The sequence below is a fragment of the Pleurodeles waltl genome, chromosome 1_1 (genome assembly GCF_031143425.1).
Source record: "Pleurodeles waltl isolate 20211129_DDA chromosome 1_1, aPleWal1.hap1.20221129, whole genome shotgun sequence".
NCBI lineage: Eukaryota > Metazoa > Chordata > Amphibia > Caudata > Salamandridae > Pleurodeles > Pleurodeles waltl.
Window position 1 is genome coordinate 186,496,316 of NC_090436.1, and position 21,538 is coordinate 186,517,853.

Genomic DNA, 21,538 nt, shown 5'->3' on the forward strand with positions numbered 1-21,538 from the left:
GTTTGTGTTGACCTTCTTAACAAAAAGATTTGGGTTGACTCATACCTTCTACCCAAAATAATAAAGATGTTGTCTATGATAGCAGGGGCCCTTAGATTGATCTTTTCTCGGCTCACAACCAGCTGGAATGTGACCTTGATCCAAGCATTTTACTCATTTTGTGTATTCTCAGATGTCATTCAAGTTGGCCTGGGTAGGATCCATATTTCAATGAATGGTGCTTTACATATTTAAATGGGTCAAAGAGGTCGCTGTCTTTTAGGACAAACTTTTAATTTATGTGACAGAAAGTGGTGAGCATGACTAGAAATTAAATCAATTGTTGGCCATCGTCCAAGAGTAAGGGTGGTGATGAAACATGAGACACGTCCAAGGTGTAATATTTGGGGCATGTTATCTCTTGTGCTGGAATTTAATTAAGGCCTGGACTCGTCTGAGCCATTGTTGATGCAGCTCCCTTGGTTGGTAAGGCTGGGCTCAAATCTTTTCTAGGATTGATTGAGTTTTACTCCTGGTTTGTCCGAAGTTATGCTTCTAGGAAAAAAACCATGAATAATATGTTTAGAAGGAGTACAAGCTTTCAGAGGGATTTGCAGTGTCAGCAGACTTTTAACTCAGTGAGGAGCCAACTGACTTCTGTTAAAGCTTTGAAACCACATGTCACCGCACAGTTATGTCCTTTGATGGTTGACCAAAATCAACCATGGTCTGGGGCAGTACTCACTCACAGAAATGGAAAAGAAGAGGTCACTATTTGCTTTTGCCTCGCAACTCTTGAAGTACACTGAGCTTCACTACATGATTATAGACAAGGAGCTTTTGGTGTGCTATAAGCCATCCAAAGGTGTCAGTTATGTGTGGGGCAGGCAGATTTGATACAGCCAACAACAAAAAAGGGGGGCTACAAAATATGGGAGGTTCAGAAACAAAGTCCTGGTACGGTGTATAGTGCTCCCAACAAATGTAAGAGTAAGAGTGTGTACATATAGTTCACAGGTCCCTGGGAGTCAAAATATTTGAAGCAAGAGCCCTCACTCACCATTTGGTGACATGCTTCATCACTGGGCTATGCTCCTCGTCAGGCCGGCACTGCGATGCCTGATGGGCCCCACAGAGGGGCTCTTTGCCAGAGATCTTTTTCTAACGGTAACCAGCCGGTCAAAAAGTGTGCTAGTATAGGATTGGTATGCAAAAGAAAAGCTGTTAAAAATGACTAGAGGTAAAACATAATTTATTGAGATATCCAACCTTATTTTGTTCTCTCCCCAAACTCTTGTTTTTAATCATGCCAGAAGTCGGATATCTCAATAAGGTGAATCCACTGCACTGGAATGTTTGAGTTCAACACTAGTGGCCAGTGCTCATGATTGACATACGACTGTACTGTGACTAAGCACAGGGATTCAGCTGTCATTTAGTAGTCACAAATGGACAGGGAAATAAACCAAGCAGTTAAGGATTGTTATATATGCGCCAGTTGTAAAAAAAAATAAATAAAAAAATCATGGTGAGTTCTCCTCGCTGGATGTTGATAAAGAGACTTTCTGGTCCATGGCAGTTTAACTCTTTACCCTACCATTTCTGTTTTGCTGTGGTATTAGTAAATTATTTAAAGTGTTCCAAGGTTAGGTTCGTCGCCGAGTTCAATTATAGGGTAGACGTGGATTTTTTGAAGGATGTGTTCTGAACAAGAACATTTCCTGAGAGTGTGATCTCAGACAATGGGATTCTGGTTATGAGAGTTTCAATGATGGAGTTACTAAAGTCTAATAGGGTGAAACACCTCAAAAGCTCTATACATCATCCTCAAGCTAATAGAGTTGTGGAGCATTCATATACAATTGGCATGGCCAGCAACTGTGTGGTGCATAGTGCTGTAGGAGGAATGTTATGGTTTAATTGAACCACTTCAAATTCTGTAACAAATGGGTTCCCTTTTGAACTGCTTTGGGACAGGAAACCTGCCACTGAATTTTGGCCTGCTTGAAAGTTGAAATGGCTCAAGCAGGGTGTCTCAGTCCAGGGTCTTAATTGTTTAGTCAGGGTGAGTGTTGAAGATGTCAAAGTCAAACAGGAAATATGCTTTGATGGAAGAAGAAAAGTGAGAATCATCCTGTTTAAAAAAGTGAGTGATCTGGTACACATTAAAAAATGTTGACATGTAAGAAAGAGTGAGAGAAAGTTTGATGATCAGTTGTTAGTGTCATCAGAGTGAGTGGGCAGCACTGGTGGAATATGGAAATGGTAGCCAAGTTTGCACCGATCTCTATTCGGCACATGGTGGGGGACGATGAACACTTTTCTGTACAGTGTGAGAAAGGAGGAAGAGGTGTCTCTTCTTTGGTAGTGGCTGCAGACACTGTTGACATCAGTTTCCGCCAACTAAAGCTGCCTATTACATTCAGGTAAACTCCATGGTTATTATATTATGGGGAACAACAAAAAAGATGGTGGATAGGAGATTGCAATTAATCTTAGCCACTGGCAATAGCTAAGGCCACACTTAAATCCATCCTTTTCCATTCACCATGCCAATTTAGACAAAGGTACACCACATCCAAATAATGATCGATCCTGCTCATCATGGGAGCACTAAATCCCGAACTGGCAGGCAGGGCCCTCTCCATAATAGACCACAAGCAACCCCACATTGGGTTTGCTCTACTTGGGGCTTATCAGCGATCATGTGACCACATCTAGGTGTACCAATTTCACTTAAGGTGTCAACTACAAACACAAGAAGGTGAAGGATGGAATGCTGGAACTATCACAACCACTGGCAATCACTCTGGTCTTATTCCATTCAATCATTTTCACCCATCATGCCCCTCTAGACAACAACCCATCTTATACAAACAAGCACTGACCTTACTCCTCCTGAACTGCCATGTGAGGCTCCCTCCAAAAGTGAACAATGACCATTTCACCCCACTTGGGGTTCGTCGGTAGGGTGTAGCTTGAGACCTATGGTAAAGATAGCATGGGACCCACATCTGGTCATACCCGTTGAACTTAGGTTGCCAGTTGCAACAAAACCAGAGTGGTATATGGAATTCTTCAATTGATCTCAGGCACTGGCAACCAGTCCAGCCGCATTCCATTCCCTAATTTTTCATCTAGCATGCTGCTCTAGACAAGGCTGACTTTATGAAAACCACTACCAAACCTATTCCTCATGGGAACAGTCTATCCAGAATTTCCAGGTGAGGCCCCCTACAGAAGAGACCACAAACAAACCTGAACTGATTTTGCCCTACTTGTGGGTCTTCAGTTGGGTGTAGCTTGTGTCCTCTGGCACAGTGAGCATGGGGCTCACATTCTGACAAACCCCTCACACTTAGGGCATCAACTGCAACAACAAGGTGACATGAAGAATTTCTTTGGCTGATGCTCACACCTTCCTCAGGAGTGTCTGCTAGCAGAGTTTTGCTTTTCATTTTCATGCATAGGTTTTGCTCTCTTACGATATCTTCTATATATGCATGTTGCTTGTTTTGCTCAGTTTTACCTTTTGTTCCTTGTTTGTATTTTTTGTGAAGAAAAATGTCATGCAATATCCTTCTTCCTCCAACATTTGCTGGACTTAAGGTCTTTGTTTCTGCCTGCTTATATGTCTGGGGCCTCATGTTCTGTGAAATGTTACTGTTCAAGTGTGGGATTGAGCATAGTAAGTTGGAGGCTTACTGTCTCCCTGCAAGCATCTGGGTGGTTCATCTCTGCATATATGATGATTAAAGACTACACCGTCTCCAATACTCTTACCATGTGTGACAGTTCATTACAGAATCTCAACACCAATTTTAGTTCTGAACTGTTATCACGAAGTTTCAATACACATCTTTACAGGCTATTTCAGAACTCTGTCAAAGAATGATTGGCCTCCATTATTGGAGTTTCGGCATCTAACAACAGTAGTATCATGGGCATTCTTTTCCTTTCCACATCCTCAAAAAGATGAATCACCTGCCATCCACTGCCATTGGTTTGACTGCCCATTGAGATGCCTATTTGATGCAGGTGTATGAAACGAGGGAGTATGGTATTGATCAGGTAGGGCAGTATCTTTTTAAACATTTTGGTGTACTGATTAATAAGGACTATTGGTCTATACAAGGCATATTTTACAAGGTCTTTGCCCAGTTGAGCCAGGGCAGCTACCTCTGCCTCACTAAAGAAATCTATAATTTCATTAGCCTCTTTTGTAGATTGTTTTAAAGGATTTTTGTACTTTTAAAGTGGTGGCAGTGAAATGTACACATTGGTCAACTTCAGATGTTCATTTCACAAAAATAAACTGAGAAGACATTTAACAGACTTAAAGTGACATCGTCTGAGGCTAAATCTATTTGAATGCTGTTATTGATTGCCAGCGATGATGTGATTATTACTTTTACGATTAGACTACAAACATTTGAACAAATGTATGTAAATCAACGATCATCGATGGGTGAAAGGATACCTGGTACCTGAAAATACTTTACTCTTCCACACAGCTGGATCTACACACAACACTAGACATACCAAAATAAGTATATCATACTTGTGATAATATTTATTTTTTGAAAAATCACTAAAAAACAAGTTTATAGATATTCAGATTTACATAGCTCAGAAGGAAAGCAACTCTGAAAATATACAGTCTGTTTCATAGTTTTTCCACACGCTGTCTTATAATACACAAGGCATTTAGAATTGAAGTGACAATAAACATTTTATATTTATATATATTCATAAATTACAGTATAATTTTACAATATTTTACAATAGGAGCTTTCAATGCAATGAATGCAACTTTTAAAAGGTAAGTAATGTTGGTCATGCCCCTTAATACGTTTACTTCAAAATTGAATGTATGAATAAACTAGCATGGTTGCTAGCTATGTACCTGCTCTTTGGGACTTACACTAGTGTACCTATTACACAAAAGAGTTGTCTTGAAAATAAACAATGTATGGCGCTGCTTCAGTCAACTTATGTTTTCTTCAAGTTCCACTACACTTATTCCGTCCAGGCCGCTGGTCTCCCTAACAGCATCTTTTCCCAGTTGATCTCAAAACCTTTCTATTAGATAAACCTATCAGGTAAACAAACATATCACTGGACATCCATGTGTAACTTCTATCAGTTTCATCAAAGTTGTTACGCTGCTTTACATGGGTAGGGGAGATGACGGAGATGAATGTATCTCTTCTACTGCACAGTGCATGTTTTCTTTCCCCAAACTAGTATTAACCATTTTAACGAGGTTGCTTGCTAGAGATACCCTCATGTTTTCAAAGGGTTATTTGATATTATAACATAGGGTTTTGAGATGATTTACTGTATGCCAACTAAAAAAACGTACCAAGGGAACAATGAATTAGGTCCAAAAACCTGTGAGCTGTTGCGATATACTCAAGCTTATTATTTAAAAAAAAAAGCTGGGACAAAGGGATTTGTCCATTCACCATGTCACTAAAACGTTAGCACTTACGCCAAAGAAAAGCAAGTGTGTGCTATGAAGTAAGAACCTTTTTTTATCAATATCTGCACAACTACTTAAACCTGTTTATCTTGGCACTCTTGATTTTTTCGTTCATTAAACATCTAAAGGCATGTAGAATAGTATTATTGGACATGTTTGTAAACACCTTTGCTGCTTGTCCTAACATCACTAATATTTCACGTGCTATGGTCCCCAGTTCTGTGATGAACAAAGTCTGTTGTAGAAAAAGTACATGGATGTACCTATCGTCAAGTGTTGTTGCTTGTCTTCAATATTTTATAATACTGTTGTCAAATGTTCAGCAATGATAACCACATGTGTTGGTTTCATGACATCCTCTGTACTGTAGATCCTCTTTAGCATAAGATGCCTTGATGCTCAGCTGCATGTGGTTTTTTGATAAGTTATTCTACTTCAGGGGGATTCTGCGGATTTCTTGGGACAATCTGAATACATGAAAAACTAAGTCTACTCTTTTCCCTCAAATACATCTTTCCATATTATAGCAAATTACATGCATCAATGTTTGTAAAATGTTCCTAAGAGCAAGGTAACCAATATGTCATTACAATGATAAGAGACTGTGTATTATCAATTACATGATCCTGCAATGGATCTGAAATGGGATGCAACTTATAAACTACAGCTTATGCACCATTCTGTTCTTAGAAAATGATCCTACCAGTACATAGTTATAAATGTACTACACTAAATGTAAATGTAATTAATTTCCCTAAAAGTGTGGGCATAAGTAAACTACTGTTTCTTCTGTGTTTTAATAAACAGGGCAATTATCCCCAAAACCTTATCCCTAAACGACCTTTAGTGCCAGAGAGTAATGTAAGGAAACGCCTGCAGTGGAAATAAGTCTGTACACATATGCAAAGAATAGGAGCACAGTAATGAGTATAATATTATTTAAATGGAGGGAAATTACTTAATGTTTTATTCCCTGCACTGAAAATGTCAGCACAATTTTAATATGACTTATTTTGCATGATTTGAGTACATAGTATACCCAAGACCAAATCTCAACTCTACTTGTTGACTGTTTGCAAGCAGCTTTAATCACCCAGAGCAGCATATTAGTTCCAACAGGGATTTACAGGTTTACCCTGCAATATCCAGATCTATATTCTAAAAAGTACCTAAACCTGAGAAGGTGATTTATCTTCCAGTGGTCATAGAAGATGTCTTAACTGAGTGTTCTGTAAAATATCAAACAGTTAACCACCTCTTATCTATCCTTAGCATATCAAGCACTTCCTTTGACTATGAACATTTTATGCTCCATTGCTTTTCATGCACTATGCATATCTTTGCTGTTCCTATAATTTGGGGTGACAACAAATTATTCATCTTAGGGATGATGTTTAAAAGGCAATCGGGGAGTAGCACAGTTCTACTATGCAAACAAATAACATGCCAAACTTGTGTCTGATTAGCCTCTTACCTGTAGTTTTTATACCTTCACTGTTTTACCTCATAAAATCATTATCCAAAATGCAATACTAAAGGCACTTCTATTAAATAGATACCTCTTGCGGTCATAAATGTTTTATTTCACTGCTATCATTCACAAACTGTGATAGTGCCCTTCTTTGGCCTGTGATAGTACTCTTCTTGGGCCTATGAAAGAGTTCTCCTTGTGCTTTGTTTGTTTGACCTTTTAGCATCTTCTGTGCCTGGGGGGTCACTTAAAGTTTGGCGGAGCAGAAACCCTACTTCTATCAGTGGTGCTTCCACACTGCCAAACCTGCGGTCCCCTGCCTTATTTATATGGTGGGGGAGACTTTAGGTTTCCAACTGAGGAGACCAGTCTGCTTGACTCTGGAAACCACTAGCCCAGCAGTTGATCCCCCACAGGGCTACCTGGTTGATATGTCACAAGGCCCATCATATTTATGACAGGACTTCCAACACATACTTTTCTTGCTCAGGACCTCCACGCGAGGCTTGGCAGTCCCATGCAGGAAAAACAGCCAATGGCCCAAAATAGGAGAAATCTCCTTGCAGAACTGGCAATTGATATTTTGCTTTCCAGGAAAATACCCCTGGTAAGGTAGTGACATCTCAAGATAACTCCCACAATCATGACAGCAATTTGTATTGTAGGAGGGTTTCCGCTGGATGAGTGGAACCGAGGGCCTCTGGCACACCTGCACACTCCCTGCCAGGGTCTAAATGCCCATGTATATATTGGCCAGTACCAAATCTAAGGACAGTGAACAATATCCATACCAAGCAATAAAAAGTTATATAGACGGAGGCTGTCGCTTCCAATAAATACAATCTGTATACAGCAGCACAAAATGTTAACCACACCAAAGCTTGGCATGTTCTAAATAATGAGTATGTTTAGCGCTCTCTTAGTTCAAATACCAATTTCATACAAATGCTAGGCAATCGTTTACGGTTCAACGTTCTGTCCCCTTCTATATGTGTTTACAGCCATTAATTAAATAAAATAAAAGTTAGAGACTGAGAATAGCTCAAATGTTAAAAAAGGAAAATGTATCAATAAAAAAGGTGCATTGTAGAAGGTTGATACATCAGATCCATGAGTAAAATATGAAACTTAAGCATTAGGACAGAGTGTTGCATTCTAGTTAAAACATTAAGACTGTTGCATATACATATAATTGCATGCAACTAATGACCAAGAAGATAACATTACATATTTTTGTAACAGAAAGGCTCTTCTGACCTACATTGCTCGATGAATCTTTTAAACAAATGAAATTACTTTTTCTTTTAAATGAAGATTGTGTGTTTTTGTGACTGCAGATATATTATACAGTTGAGAAATCACGTACAAATGTTTAAGAAAAAACTAACCAATTTTGATGCTCTTTTAAATTATTCTGTTTAAAAAAAATTACAAAACAAAAAAAATCAGAACAGTGGCCATCATCCAGCTGGCAACTTAGCATAGTAAGGCTGGGAGTGCATTTGTCTTGCCCATTTTGGACCCTGTAACTCATGGATACTCTGAAGGGCAACTCTCAGACCTTCCAAAGCATCCATTCACTGCTACTGAGCAACATGATGCACCTTAGTCCTCTCACTGCCCCAAAGTTCACTACTGTATCAAACACAGACCATAACTTTATACAAAAGAATGTATTTCATAAATAATATACAAAACAGAAAGAAGAAACAGGGACTGACCAAGAAAAATTAACTAAAGTTGCACAATATACCTGAAAATGTAAATGGAATTCGGTAAGCGTCCAGAGGATGTTAACTTGGCCCTCGGCACAATGCAAGACTAGCCAACCAGGTGTAGTTAGCCAGAGTCAGTCAAGAAAATTGTCTTAAAAGTAATAATTTTAACCATGGGAAGTAAGTGTCAGTAAAAACAAAAACATCAGGAGGGTGGAAACTGCAAGTCACACCAGAATTGTACACTTGATATTTTCTACGTCTCTTGTAACTCTGCGACTAGCAACTGTGCACATAACATCACTCTAAAATGCAGAAAAAATAGATCTTCATCTTCTTTCCATTGGATTTCAAAGATTGCCATCTTCTTTCAAATGTTTCATAGGTATGTTTGGGTTTTCCTTCTTTGTAGCACTGAAGTCCACTGTACACAAGCTGCCGAGAAGTAGATGCAACTTTGACACATTTTGAGAAGGAAGGCTTAAAAAGTCTTTACTGTACAGTATACACAAGTAGTTGCTAAGGGGGACTGCTATGTGCTGCTGTTGTCATACGGAGGTCCGATGCTTCCGGATCAGCAATCGAACAGGTCCTTCAGGGACAGATTTAATAATGTTCCAGGCATCATAATGCATGAGACCCACCAAAGACTTTCCTCCGATGGCAAGAATTTCATCCCCGGTCGCTATGGTTCCTGCATTCTCTGCAGCACCACCTGGAAGAATATGAGCAAACAGTTAGTATATGCCATAATTAAGCACTGACAAATCTAAATTACAATTTACATTAGACATACTATATTGTTGCACATTTAAGTGGCATAGAGGCGTCGCAGACTTGTACAATTATTAAGTGTTAAGAGTTTGTCATGTGTGTTTCTGCAGAAAGTGCTCACATCATCTCACCATCAACACTACTCTATGGTTCGACTCACTTGTAATATTGTAAAGTATGCACTAACGCGCTCCTACATAGCTAGGTGGTACCATGTAGAGAAAGTACTTAGCATCCCTTTTCAAATCACATACATTGTCATTACAGTTGCACTCCTGCATACTGTTGTAGGAAACAGTTCACTGAACCAATGAGTAAAATGATGCATTTGAAGCATTCCTTTTAAAGCTCTTGTGAGCATTGAAGATCCTGTGAAGAGGATCATGAGTTGCAATCTCTTTCTAAAAAATACTTAATATCAAATTACTTTATATATCTCATCAAGTAAATCTACCTTTCTACTCCATGATCTCCACCTTGACTGCAAGATAGATACGCTACTAATATTTGAAACCATCCTCATCTCTTTAATGAATACATTGATCTTCATCTCAAATGGTCACAAGATCTTACTAGGCCACTCCCTCATGAAAAGTGTAGTAAAATCACCATGATTTATATAGGAGACCTCTCTATTTCCATGAATGACCTTAAAAACAATGATCTTCAAAAACATGCCTCTTGCATTTGGGTTCCTAACAGCACCTCCACCACATTTGGCATAATCTGTCGCCCATCATTTTTTCTGTGACTTCCTCAAGTTTACTTCTATCTGTGACCTGGCATCAAAAAAGCAACTCATGGACCACTTCAACCTTTAGTTTGTTGGCATCTGGATCAGTCAATAATGCAAGAGTGAAGTCTGCGAGGCCGGTTCCACGTTAGATCTCATTTTGACATATGATGGTTCCCTATTTGTGATTTGGCCTGGCCACTGTAAGATTATTTTCCTACTGCGCTTCCATTCACTCCACAAAATAATTACTTCTCTATAGAAACTCAGTTGTTTAGAGAAAAACAAAAACCATTGGAACGTTCAGGCATCCTTCACTCGCATACTTCCTACTTACCGCTCTCCTAATCTCGTCCTAAACTCCACAACCTCCAAATATCTGGACACAACTGGTCAACTGAAGAAGACTCATAGATAATAGAGATAAGGCTATATGTTAAAAAAGAGCTGCTAAATGTGTGGCCTCAGCCCTAAAAAGAGAAGCAATAAATATGAAAATAGCCAAAAAGTAGATCTGACTATGAACCTGCAATGTATTTACTATTTATTTGTTTATTATTCTTATGTAGCGCTCCTGGACTACATGGCATTAGGGCTCGCTAAATATTACTATTTTTTACCTTACAATTAAGCCATAGAGAGACAAAGTCAAAGGAATACGCATGTTGGGGAATTTAAGGCAACTATTACAACAAAAAAGATTTGAAGCTACAAGTTAAAATATAGCTGGCTTTTCAGGTTTTCATTGTCATGAATATGGCTAAAATGGGGCGTGGTTAACACGCATGATCCGAACTCCCCTCGTGGCCCACCACTAATTGACGAAAATGGGCGTCCCTGCAGCCGTCTGCACATGGAAATCGGTTGCACAGAGGTAATGAGTGCCTCCGGAGTCGTCCGACACCCGAACCGAGGATCGAGTTGATCCAGCAGAGCAGCGCTGCGCTGAGCCTCCAGCGAGCCCAGATAGGAAGGGGAAGGCCTTGTCCGACTGTTGGAGCCTAGCGGCGAGAATAACGCCGGTCAGCGAAACGCCAGACTTGTTGGAGAGGGGAATCGAGGTGGGGCGTCCTCCCCCCTCGAACACAGGTACGATCCCCTTCCTAGGGGCCACGACACACCAGCGGCATCCCCTGAGTGCGGCAGCATCGGGGGTAACAGTGTGGGACGGCGCTCGGACTCTGTGCGTCGCGCAGAGCCGAGGGGACAGCGACGCGCCCTTTCGGCACTTCTCGGCGCTCGCAGACGCGGCTCCCGTGAGGTGAAGACAGACCGCAACGAGGGGGCCAAACGGTAAGACAACTGCTGGCAAATTAACGCTCCCCACTCCCGAGAAAAACACTAAACTGGCACTGCCCCTCGGAAACGATAATCGTGCAAATACACAAGTGTGCAGGCCTGCACGCAGCCCTCCCGCGACCGATCCCGGCGACAGCAGAAACGTCGGACACAGAAGAGCCAGAGGGGGAAAAAATAAGACAGGAAAGTGGGAGAAACAAGTTGCAAAAAGGCGGAGAAAAGAAGGAAGAGGCTAAGTAGGAAGTAGAGGTCAAACAGGGAGAAGAGAAAGTGAGAACAAAGAGGAAAAGAAGAAGGGGAAAAGGAAAATATTAAAAGTAAGCAGGGCAAAGAAAACAAGAAGGCCTTAACATTAATATATGACAACTCCCCTCAGGAACAGGCTGCAGACCACAAGAGAAACAAAATAAAGCTAGAGGGAGAATAAAATAAAAAAAAAAAATTTTAAAGTAAGGCCCTGAAACAAACTCAGCAACCAGTCACAACAGCCGAGCAAAACACAATAAACGATAAGACCCGGACAACTGGCACCTTAACTAATAAACGCCGCTACCATTACTATTATAAACATGGGCAAACCAAAACCTCTGAAACCGCAACCAAATACAGAAGCTGAGACTACCTCCCCCATAGGAGAAACAGACACCCAAAATGACGCTTTGCAAAAGATGTCTGAAACCTTGGCCGCTCACTCCGCACAATTCGACAAAGTTCTACAAGCGGTATTAGACACAAAGACCTCACTAGAAGGGAAAATAGACTCAGTAGTACTGGAAGTCAATCGCCTTCACACTGACCAACGGAGACTGGTGGAGAGAGTCACCATTGCTGAGTGGGTACTTGAAACGGCCCAACCAGCAATAGCCGAGCTGAAAGCTCAAATTCAACGCATGGAGAGCGACATAGTATTGCTACAACGCAGAGCTGAGGACGCTGAGAGCCGCTCACGCAGAAATAATGTAAGGTTCCTAGGGGTCCCGGAACGAACAGAACTCCAGAACGCTGAACACTACCTGGAACGATTACTCAGAGACAAAGTACTGCCACAAACCGCATCACAGTCACTGGTAGTAGAACGCGCGCACAGAGTCCCGGGTGGACCGCCCGACCAGGCGCTCCACCCTGACCATTGATAGCAAGGTTCCTAAATTTCAGGGACCGAGATCAGGTACTGCAAAGTTTTAGAAACAAATGTCCTGTCCGCATCGAGAATGCCATGATAACAGCATACCCTGACTTGACGATGGAAGTCCAACGTAAATGCGCCACTTTTACCAAAGTGAAACAGATTCTCCGTGACAAGAACATAGCCTACTCTCTCCTGTTCCAGGCTAAAATGAGAGTAATCGATGGAGATAGGACTCTCCTCTTCCCATCAGCAGATGATGCATGGACATGGCTACATGCCAAAGGCCTAGTAGACACAGTGACAGAACCGGATGAAAACAGCGAATGGCTGGAACAACGTCCCAGAAGAAAGAGAAAAACCAACAACAGGATCAAATATAGACCATCAAAATCTCAGGCTGCAGATGCGCAAGCACAGGTCCTCAAAGCAGCAACCACATTCGCATCCACGCAATCACCACCCAGAACTGAAAACAGAGACTCAGATTCAAATTCTACACGTGATTGTCCAAGTCCCCCTTCTTCACCACTAATATTCGGCCCCGCCTTGACCCCACGCTCTGCTGACGACATATGAAACTGTGCAGACTTGTTATCAAAAACTAAAACACTACACAAACAAGGAACGTACTACAGAAACAAGTAGCACAGCTGAACCAGGGCAACTAAGGATTGATAAAAGTCAATACATGCAGGAGAGACTACATTCTCGCGGAAACAACAACAACAAAAGACCACCCGAACAAACCGATACGAACAGACTACCCTCAAGCACCGGAAGCAGATGAAAGACCGAACAACAGAGGCGCGCAGAGATGCAAAGATCATCCATGTGGGCCACGTATAGCACTTAAACCAGATCTCCTTTGGCCACGCCTCCACAACCAGTGGGACTACCGAATGGACTTGAAATCAAGTAACGTAGAGAATGGCACCAGTTGTGCCACACAGTTTGTTATGGTTTTGGTTTTTATTAGTATTAGTTCGCCAGTACATATATCCCAACCGTGGACACGGATAGCGCGCTCAAGGGGAGGGGGACCCAGGGAGAGGGCGATGAATAGGCAGGGACCCACAATCACAGCAATGGCGCCATCGAACTTAACAAAATTAACTATATGGCTACATACAATATCTTAACCTGGAATGTTAGAGGGATGGCTAAAGCAAATAAATGCAATAGAATTTACAGTTACCTCAAACGGCATAAAACGCATATAGCAATATTGCAGAAGACACACCTCACAGCCGAAGACCTAAATAAATTAGCTAGGAAGTGGTCAGGAAAGGTATAGGGTACGAACATCTCGATGTACACAAGAGGCGTGCTGATATGGATAGAACCCAATGTCCCCTACACAGTGGTACACACTCAAATAGACAAAGACGGCAGATATGTCCATCTGAGAGGGGAACTGGATGGGAAACAATTATGTATAACAGGCATATACGCACCTAACATTAAACAGACGGATTTCCTACTATCCACATATGCAGCACTAACATGGGACCCACTGATACCCAGCATATGGGGGGGGGGGGCTTCAATTGCGTACCAGATGCTAACATGGACAGATCCCACCCCCCACTGGAAGGCGCCCCAAGTAGAAGACTATCCCAAACGTTACAAAACTGGATGTCAGATAGAAGACTACACGATGCATGGCGGAACCTACACCCCACTGACAGAGAGTACTCCTTCTTCTCCCCTGTCCATCAACTACACACCCGCATAGATCTACAACTATACACAAGCGAACTCACACATCGCTAATAAAGGCAACCTATTTGGCTAAAACAATATCAGACCACTGCCCCCTAGTTACTGTAATACAATCGGGCAGAGCACACACGCGCACGCCCACTTGGCGCCTACAGCCGTCCCTATTGCGTGACCCCCCCCCTTTCGGGAAGAACTAGCAGAGGGTATAGTCTCATATTTTAAAACAAATGCAAACACGGCGTCGTCAAGAGCAATAGAATGGGACAGCCACAAGGTGGTGATAAGAGGCCTGTGCATGTCCACATCAGGAGGAGTACGCAAAACACTACACAGGGAACTGGACGATATCGAGAGGGGATTGAGAGAAGCGGAAAGGGCAGCGGGACAGAATAGGGAGGGCGAAGACAATATGATTGGATTGAAAACACAATGGGCTGAAACCGATGCGCGCTTGTGAAAATATGATTACCGGCATTACACAGCGCGAATACACGCTGAAGGCGACCGATCCAGTAGACTACTGTCCTGGCTATTGAAAGGAGAGCAACAACACTCCACCATAAACGCCATCCGTACAGAGGAAGGCACCATAGTTAACACACAGACAGAAATAAATGAGGCCTTTAAACAATTCAATGCCACCTTATATAAGGCAGAACCCCCTCCGCCCGAACGCCAAATAAGGGAATTCTTCCAGACACCCCAACTAACTAAGCTCACAGAAGAACAACTATCAGAATTAGAAAAACCCATTGCACTGGAAGAGATCCAGCAGGAGCTGAAACAAATGGTGCATAATAAAGCCCCAGGGAGAGACGGACTCCCAGCAGAGTATTATCAGGCCTTTGCAACGCAAATAGCGGCACCATATTTAGAAATGCTGCAAGAAGCATTTGAAAAAGGTCACCTCCCAGAATCACAACGCGAGGCAATCATAGTGGTCCTCCACAAAAAAGGACGCGACCCACTAGATGTTCGGTCGTACAGACCATTGTCCTTATTAAACTCCGATTGTAAATTACTGGGTAAGATGCTGGCAAACCACCTTCTCCCATTAATGCCAATACTAATCCACTCGGATCAATCCGGTTTCATACCTGGCCACAGCACACACACAAATATCAGATGCCTATTACGACTCATAGCCGAAACCCCAGAATCAGATTATACAATGACGGCGGTATCGCTAGACATAGAAAAGGCATTTGACACGCTGGGTTGGCCATATCTGCTGAGATCCCTAAAAAGTATGGGTTTCGGCAATACATTCATAAGATGGACAAAAACACTATATGCAGACCCGAAAGCCAGAGTGAAGACAGGTGAGATAATATCAGAGGAATTTGTAATAGGGAGAGGCACCAGGCAGGGATGCCCATTATCACCACTATTGTTTGCAATAGCAATCGAACCACTAGCAGCAAGACTGCGCCAGAAGGCACCAAAATGGGGCATTCCTGACGGAGAAACACACAAGACTGTCTCTTTTTATGCGGATGATGCATTAATATACTTATGTGATCGCTCGGAATCCCTACCAGATCTCTTACATCTGTTAGACGCATTCGGAGACATATCGGGCCTACAAGTAAACTGGGCAAAATCATGCCTGTTCCCAATGCAATTAACTCCAGATCCCCCAAAGAGAAGCAATCCCCACAAACACGCTACAGTGGTGCTACACCACTCAAGTATTTAGGGATTCAAATATACCATAACGAACATGACCTAAGAGAAGGCAATTTAGATCGCACGATCAGGTCTATAATAAGTTCAATGCCCTTCTGGAGCTCACTTCCACTTTCACCCATGGGCAGAGTAGCTATAGCCAAAATGATAGTACTACCACGTATTGTGTACTACTTCTCGCCATTACCGCTTAAACTCCCCAAGAGCTATTTCACACCCCTAGCTAGCCTGCTGACAGACTTGACGTGGAACACAGGCCGTTGACGTGTAGCCTTAACCAAAACTTATCTGCCATTAGAAAAAGGAGGGCTGGGAGTACCCCAATTCGAATTATATTATGCAGCAGCACAAATACACGGGATCATGGACTGGACACGTAACCCAAATGGATCGGAGGGGCATATGGTAAACACCCTGCTGGGACAACCAGACGCCATAAACTGGCTCATTGGTAAAGATAAATCAACGCACAATGACAATATTCTGCTGGAAGTAGCAGACTGGGTATGGCGCCGATATGTAGTGCAGACAGGTCGTAAACCACCATACTCACCCAGAATCCCACTCCTGGCTACCCCAGGGCTAGACAACATATCAAGACAATTTAAACTAACAACATGGGTAGATAAAGGCATTAATACAATAGACGACATATACGAGGCAGGGCACTTCTTATCATATGAAGTGCTGATGGACAGGTTTAACCTAGGCAAGGGCGAATTTCTCGCATATAGGGCGCTACAACAAGTAATACGCAATATATGGAGCAACGGCAATAATGAACCTAATACTGCACCAATATTACACGAGTTGCTGACAGGAGCAGGCACACAAACAGATATATCCTGGATATATCGCACATTACAGAACCACCCAGAAGAGGCCCAAACTCAAGCAGAAAGTAGATGAGAGATGACACTGCAAGCTCCCGTACCCACAAATAAATGGAACATGGCACTAGCAAATACGAAAGAAGTATCGTGCAATGCCCGTTTCCGGTACACGCAATTTAATTATCTACACCAGACCTACCTCACCCCAGCTAAAATAAGACGCATGTTCCCACAATCCAACCCAGGGTGCCCTAGATGAGGGACACAGGAAGCAGATTTTGTACATATGACATGGAACTGCCCCCGATACATAGTATGTGGCAGGAAGCAACGACACGAACAGCCACCTGGTCGAGACTACCCCTCCTCCCCTCTCCAGAATCTTGCCTATTGGGAATACGCACACGAAAAGGCGCAGACAAGCAAAAACACAGAAGCGCTGACCTCGCGTTCATCTTACTCAAACGCCTAATTGCCATACAGTGGAAATCACCCAGCACACTAAGCACACACCTTTGGACACAAGACATGCTACACTGGTCCAAAGCAGAAATGCAAGTGCTACTGACACTATGCGATAGCGGGGTGGAAATCAAGGGGGCAGAAATATGGGACTCTATCATAGAACAACTAGAGCAAAAAGATGATACCCGGCCTCCGTGAATCAGGCACTCGTCTACGTCAGGAGCGGACACACCTGAGTGTCATCAACTAGCGAAAATAGATAATACGGGGAAATAACAACAAAAAAAAAAGAAAAAAAAAGCAGAATCATCTATACTATTGAACCTAGATTATCCACCCTTTCCCCCAACACCAGCCCTCCTCCCCCTCCCGCCATACCCCCTCTCTCCCCTTGAGCTATTCTCCCAAACAGCATGAGACACAAACCGGCAACATATACAGGCATAAACAATGTATACACGGCGGAAAATTTTATTGTTAACCTTTGTCTTTTTTTTTTTCTTCTCTTTCCTTTTTCTTCTTCCTTGTTCCTATTGTTCCTTTCTTAGATGATTTATACATTATCCTGTCGACACATTATGTAAATTGCAATAACACAACAAATGTAACGATAAATTGCTGTAATACTGTGTGGATATATTCAACTAAATGCAAGTAATGACAAACTAATAAACAGATTTAAAAAAAAATTGAATATGGCTAAAATAAAATATCCTCGATAAAATTGCCAAAGCCTAGAGAACTGTTGCAATTGATCACCAAAAGTGAACGCTACCCCAAAGCTGACCATTCATGTACTTACTTCCCAAAGATGCTGCAGCAACACTCACAACCTTAGTCTCTCCAATTTATGCCACATCAAAGTGTCACAACCTCAAACCTCTCCATTCCTGTCCATGAAAGCAACATCGGATGCAGAACATCTCTACTGACAAAGTTAACAAAGTAATAAGGAAGGTCCCCCCTTTGTTCTCCTACTTGTTGCTCCCCTGTGCAAATCCTTAAGAAAAACAGAATACTACTACTTCCCATAATTACCTCTCTCCAAAAGCATCACATATCAAAGCAAGACTTCGAAACATAACCTCAATACCAAAACTTCCTCATAGTTTCTCCTTGTGACCCCCGACCCAGCCAATGAAAGATGCTGCAATGACTTCACTTCTACTTTGGATGTTGTTTCAAGGTACCTGTGCATTATTACTCTCATTTGCAGTATTCAGCGGCATAGTTAGATTGATGTCCTTTTACTTTTTTAAAGTAAAATCAATGGCCGATCATTGATTTATTAACTGCTAAAGTGCGAGTTCACGGAAATGGAGTTTGGAGTTTATAACCTACACCATCTTTTTTTACTAGGACTTTGGGAGCTTTCCTTCATTAGCTTGACAAAGAAATACTAAAGGGCTGTGCTTGGTACTTACTTTGCATCCAAGGCCATCAGTGGAAAAGGTGTCAATGGCCAGAGTTGGAGCCCAGTAACTTCTGATTACCCCTGAACCTATTTCCACAACAGGTGTGGTGGAGGAGACCGCGTGGGTCACGTTTTACTGTTATCATCTTACGGTATGCCAATACTTGCACACTTTCATGTGAAATACAGTTTGTGTGACCAGTGCATGCACACATTCTAGAATGGAAAAAGAATCTGACTCCGCATCATACAACTCATGCACAAATCTAAGAATAATGCACTTTCACATTTCCTCAATGCACTGTGAATAGCGGCAGCTGACGGTACAAGACCAAAATATCATCACAACAGAGCAGAGGCGTAAATTACCAGTGAAACTGCACCGCCACCGCACAACAGAAAATAACAACCTATATTAAATTATCACCCAAGAACCTGTCTTCTATTTCCCACAAAACACAGGGTGGGGAATAGGAGATAGTACACATAGATGGGATTTAAAGTAGCAAATAGTGATGGCTGGAAGGTGGTAGGCACTCACGGACATTGGGAGTATTGTAGACTTTTGTAACAGATAAAGGGTTTTCTTAACTATATCCTGTAAGAGAAGCATGTATGTCAGTACCTCTTATGGACTATGCACTTATAAGAGAACAGCGGAATGCTGGGAACTCCCTGTTAATTTCAGCGGGTGGAATATTCTAATAACATTATAACCGCTCTGCCTCAGGCCATATCAATTAATTAATGTCCTCTCCTTTGTTATATGGCCTTGCCCGTGGCTCTAGCATATACCTTGGGTTCGGGTAATTAACCAGTATAGCCCTTAGAAGCAGGCTACAACTTTTTCCAGTTACTTTATAGCTCCAATTGTTCTTCTGCCCCTTGCTGTGGCTTGCAGTGCACTGTGTCCTGTGTGGGCACTGGAAGCGTTGGGCGTTTTTGAATGAGTTAAATCCCATTCAAAGATGGCCGATACGTGTGGTCGTGCACACTTTGATGGCCATCATGAATGGTTTTGTAAAACAAACACTGGCAATGCCAATTGGTCTGGATTTGGCACCCAGACCAATTGGCTTTCTAAATGCTTTTTACTTTTTTTTTTTTACGAAGACAAATAAAGACAGCCACTTCCGTGTGCGCGAGCCAAAAGCCTAGCAGCCCATGTCGAACCTAACGGCATCTCCAAAGTTTAGTTTATTTATCTTCACATATCTGAGAAAGCGTTGATATATTCCTTTACATTCTCTGCTCCTGGATACTTAGAACTATTTTTAAACAGTCCATATTACAGGGCATACAATACTAGGCCTAACTAATCTGGGCTCAATTCTGTTAGTCAAACGAGCCATATATTACCAACAAGAGCCGAACACGGTTGTATTGCCTGAGAACATCCGCTGCTCCGATACTGCGCCCGGCCTGAGCCTGAACCTAAAGTCAGTTCCAGGTCACCTCATATTTCATCGGCTGTGTCTCTCGCGTGCCCACCCCGTGTTTACTGAATACAGCTGTTGCGGGGTCAGGTTAGGAATCTTATGTCAGTCTCACTTTAAAAGTAACGAAGCATATTTCTAACAATGAAATTTACTCAGCAGCGCACGTGAAATATGTCAAATAGAATGCAAAATGTGAAGCGATTATAAATGCTTTTGTCAGGAAAAGTTCTTTCCAGTGGACTAGCAATCCTGTGTATGATGAAAAAATAGTCCAGGAGAGGTGGGGAAACTAGGCAAAGTCATAACAATCCGTTGATTTAAGTGGCGGAGGCTGGAGTTTATTCGAGGGTTTCGTTTACTTTGGACTAAATCCGAGGGGAGGACGGGGCGGAATACGAGCACTTTACAACTTGATTGCAAAGAGCCTGAATGGTTCCTACGTGAACCCGGCCGACAGGGAGAGGGGCGGGGGACCTGGGAGAGGGCACTGACTACCACAGTGACATCATTTTGCATTTCAGATCTGCATAGGGCCTCCTCAAAACTACAGGACGACCTGCTCTGTTTTAAAGTGTGTACACTTTATCACACGTTACTTAGTAACCAGGCGCTATAGCAGTCAAATAGTGTCGTAGCAGAGGAGACTATGGAAAGAAGATGGCCTGGGAAGCACAACGGACTGGGAGCTGAAGAAATACTGATAACGGAAACAGATGCCGAAACAAGGCTGCCTTCAAGAAGTTCCTGCGAGCAGTGCCTGGGCAGGAACATGCACATTTCATATTAAATTGTTAGGCTGGACTCTCTAGAGGGGCCTGCTGAGGCCTATCGTTGCTGATCCTGCTGTTTGTGGAAGATGCCTCTTTAAGAGCAGTTCACAAACCTTACCACCTGTTACTTCTGACCTATGCAGAGAAATACTTCCCTACTACTGCCTCTGCTGTCTGTAGGGCATGCCTTCTCTACTGCTACAGACGTACTGTGGAAGTCCCCTACTGATGTCCAGGCTGTGTAGGAAGAAGACAGGCCATTAACGCGCATGAGATATGTGGATGAACCATGCCCTACTGCTGTGCATATTGTGTGAAGGAAGTGTGCTCCACTGCTGTGCAAATTGTGTGTGAAGGAAGCTTACCCTGCTGCTGTGCATACTGTGTGCGAAGGAAGCTTGCTCTACTGCTGTGCATATTGTGTGAGAAGGAAGCTTGCTCTACTGCTGTGCATACCGTGTGTGAAGGAAGCTTGCTTTACTGCTGTGCATACTGTGTGAGAAGGAAGCTTACTCTACTGTTGTGCATACTGTGTGTGAAGGAAGTTTGCTGTACTGCTGTGGATACTGTTTGTGAAGGAAGCTTGCTCTACTAATGTGCATACCGTGTGAGAAGGAAGTT

At 42.5% G+C, this 21,538-nt stretch overlaps 1 protein-coding gene across 5 annotated transcripts in view; it reads right to left on the bottom strand.

Annotated features, from left to right (window-relative positions):
• Positions 1–4,526: 4,526 nt before the first annotated feature.
• The window catches only part of PDZD2 (PDZ domain containing 2), an 877,375-nt gene continuing 860,363 nt past the window's right edge, over positions 4,527–21,538 (bottom strand). For all 5 annotated transcript variants that reach the window (XM_069220426.1, XM_069220418.1, XM_069220410.1 and 2 more), the window contains exon 24: positions 4,527–9,365. In XM_069220426.1, the coding sequence (XP_069076527.1) occupies positions 9,199–9,365 (167 nt within the window). In that variant the 3' untranslated portion in view covers positions 4,527–9,198. The remainder of the gene's footprint in view (positions 9,366–21,538) is intronic.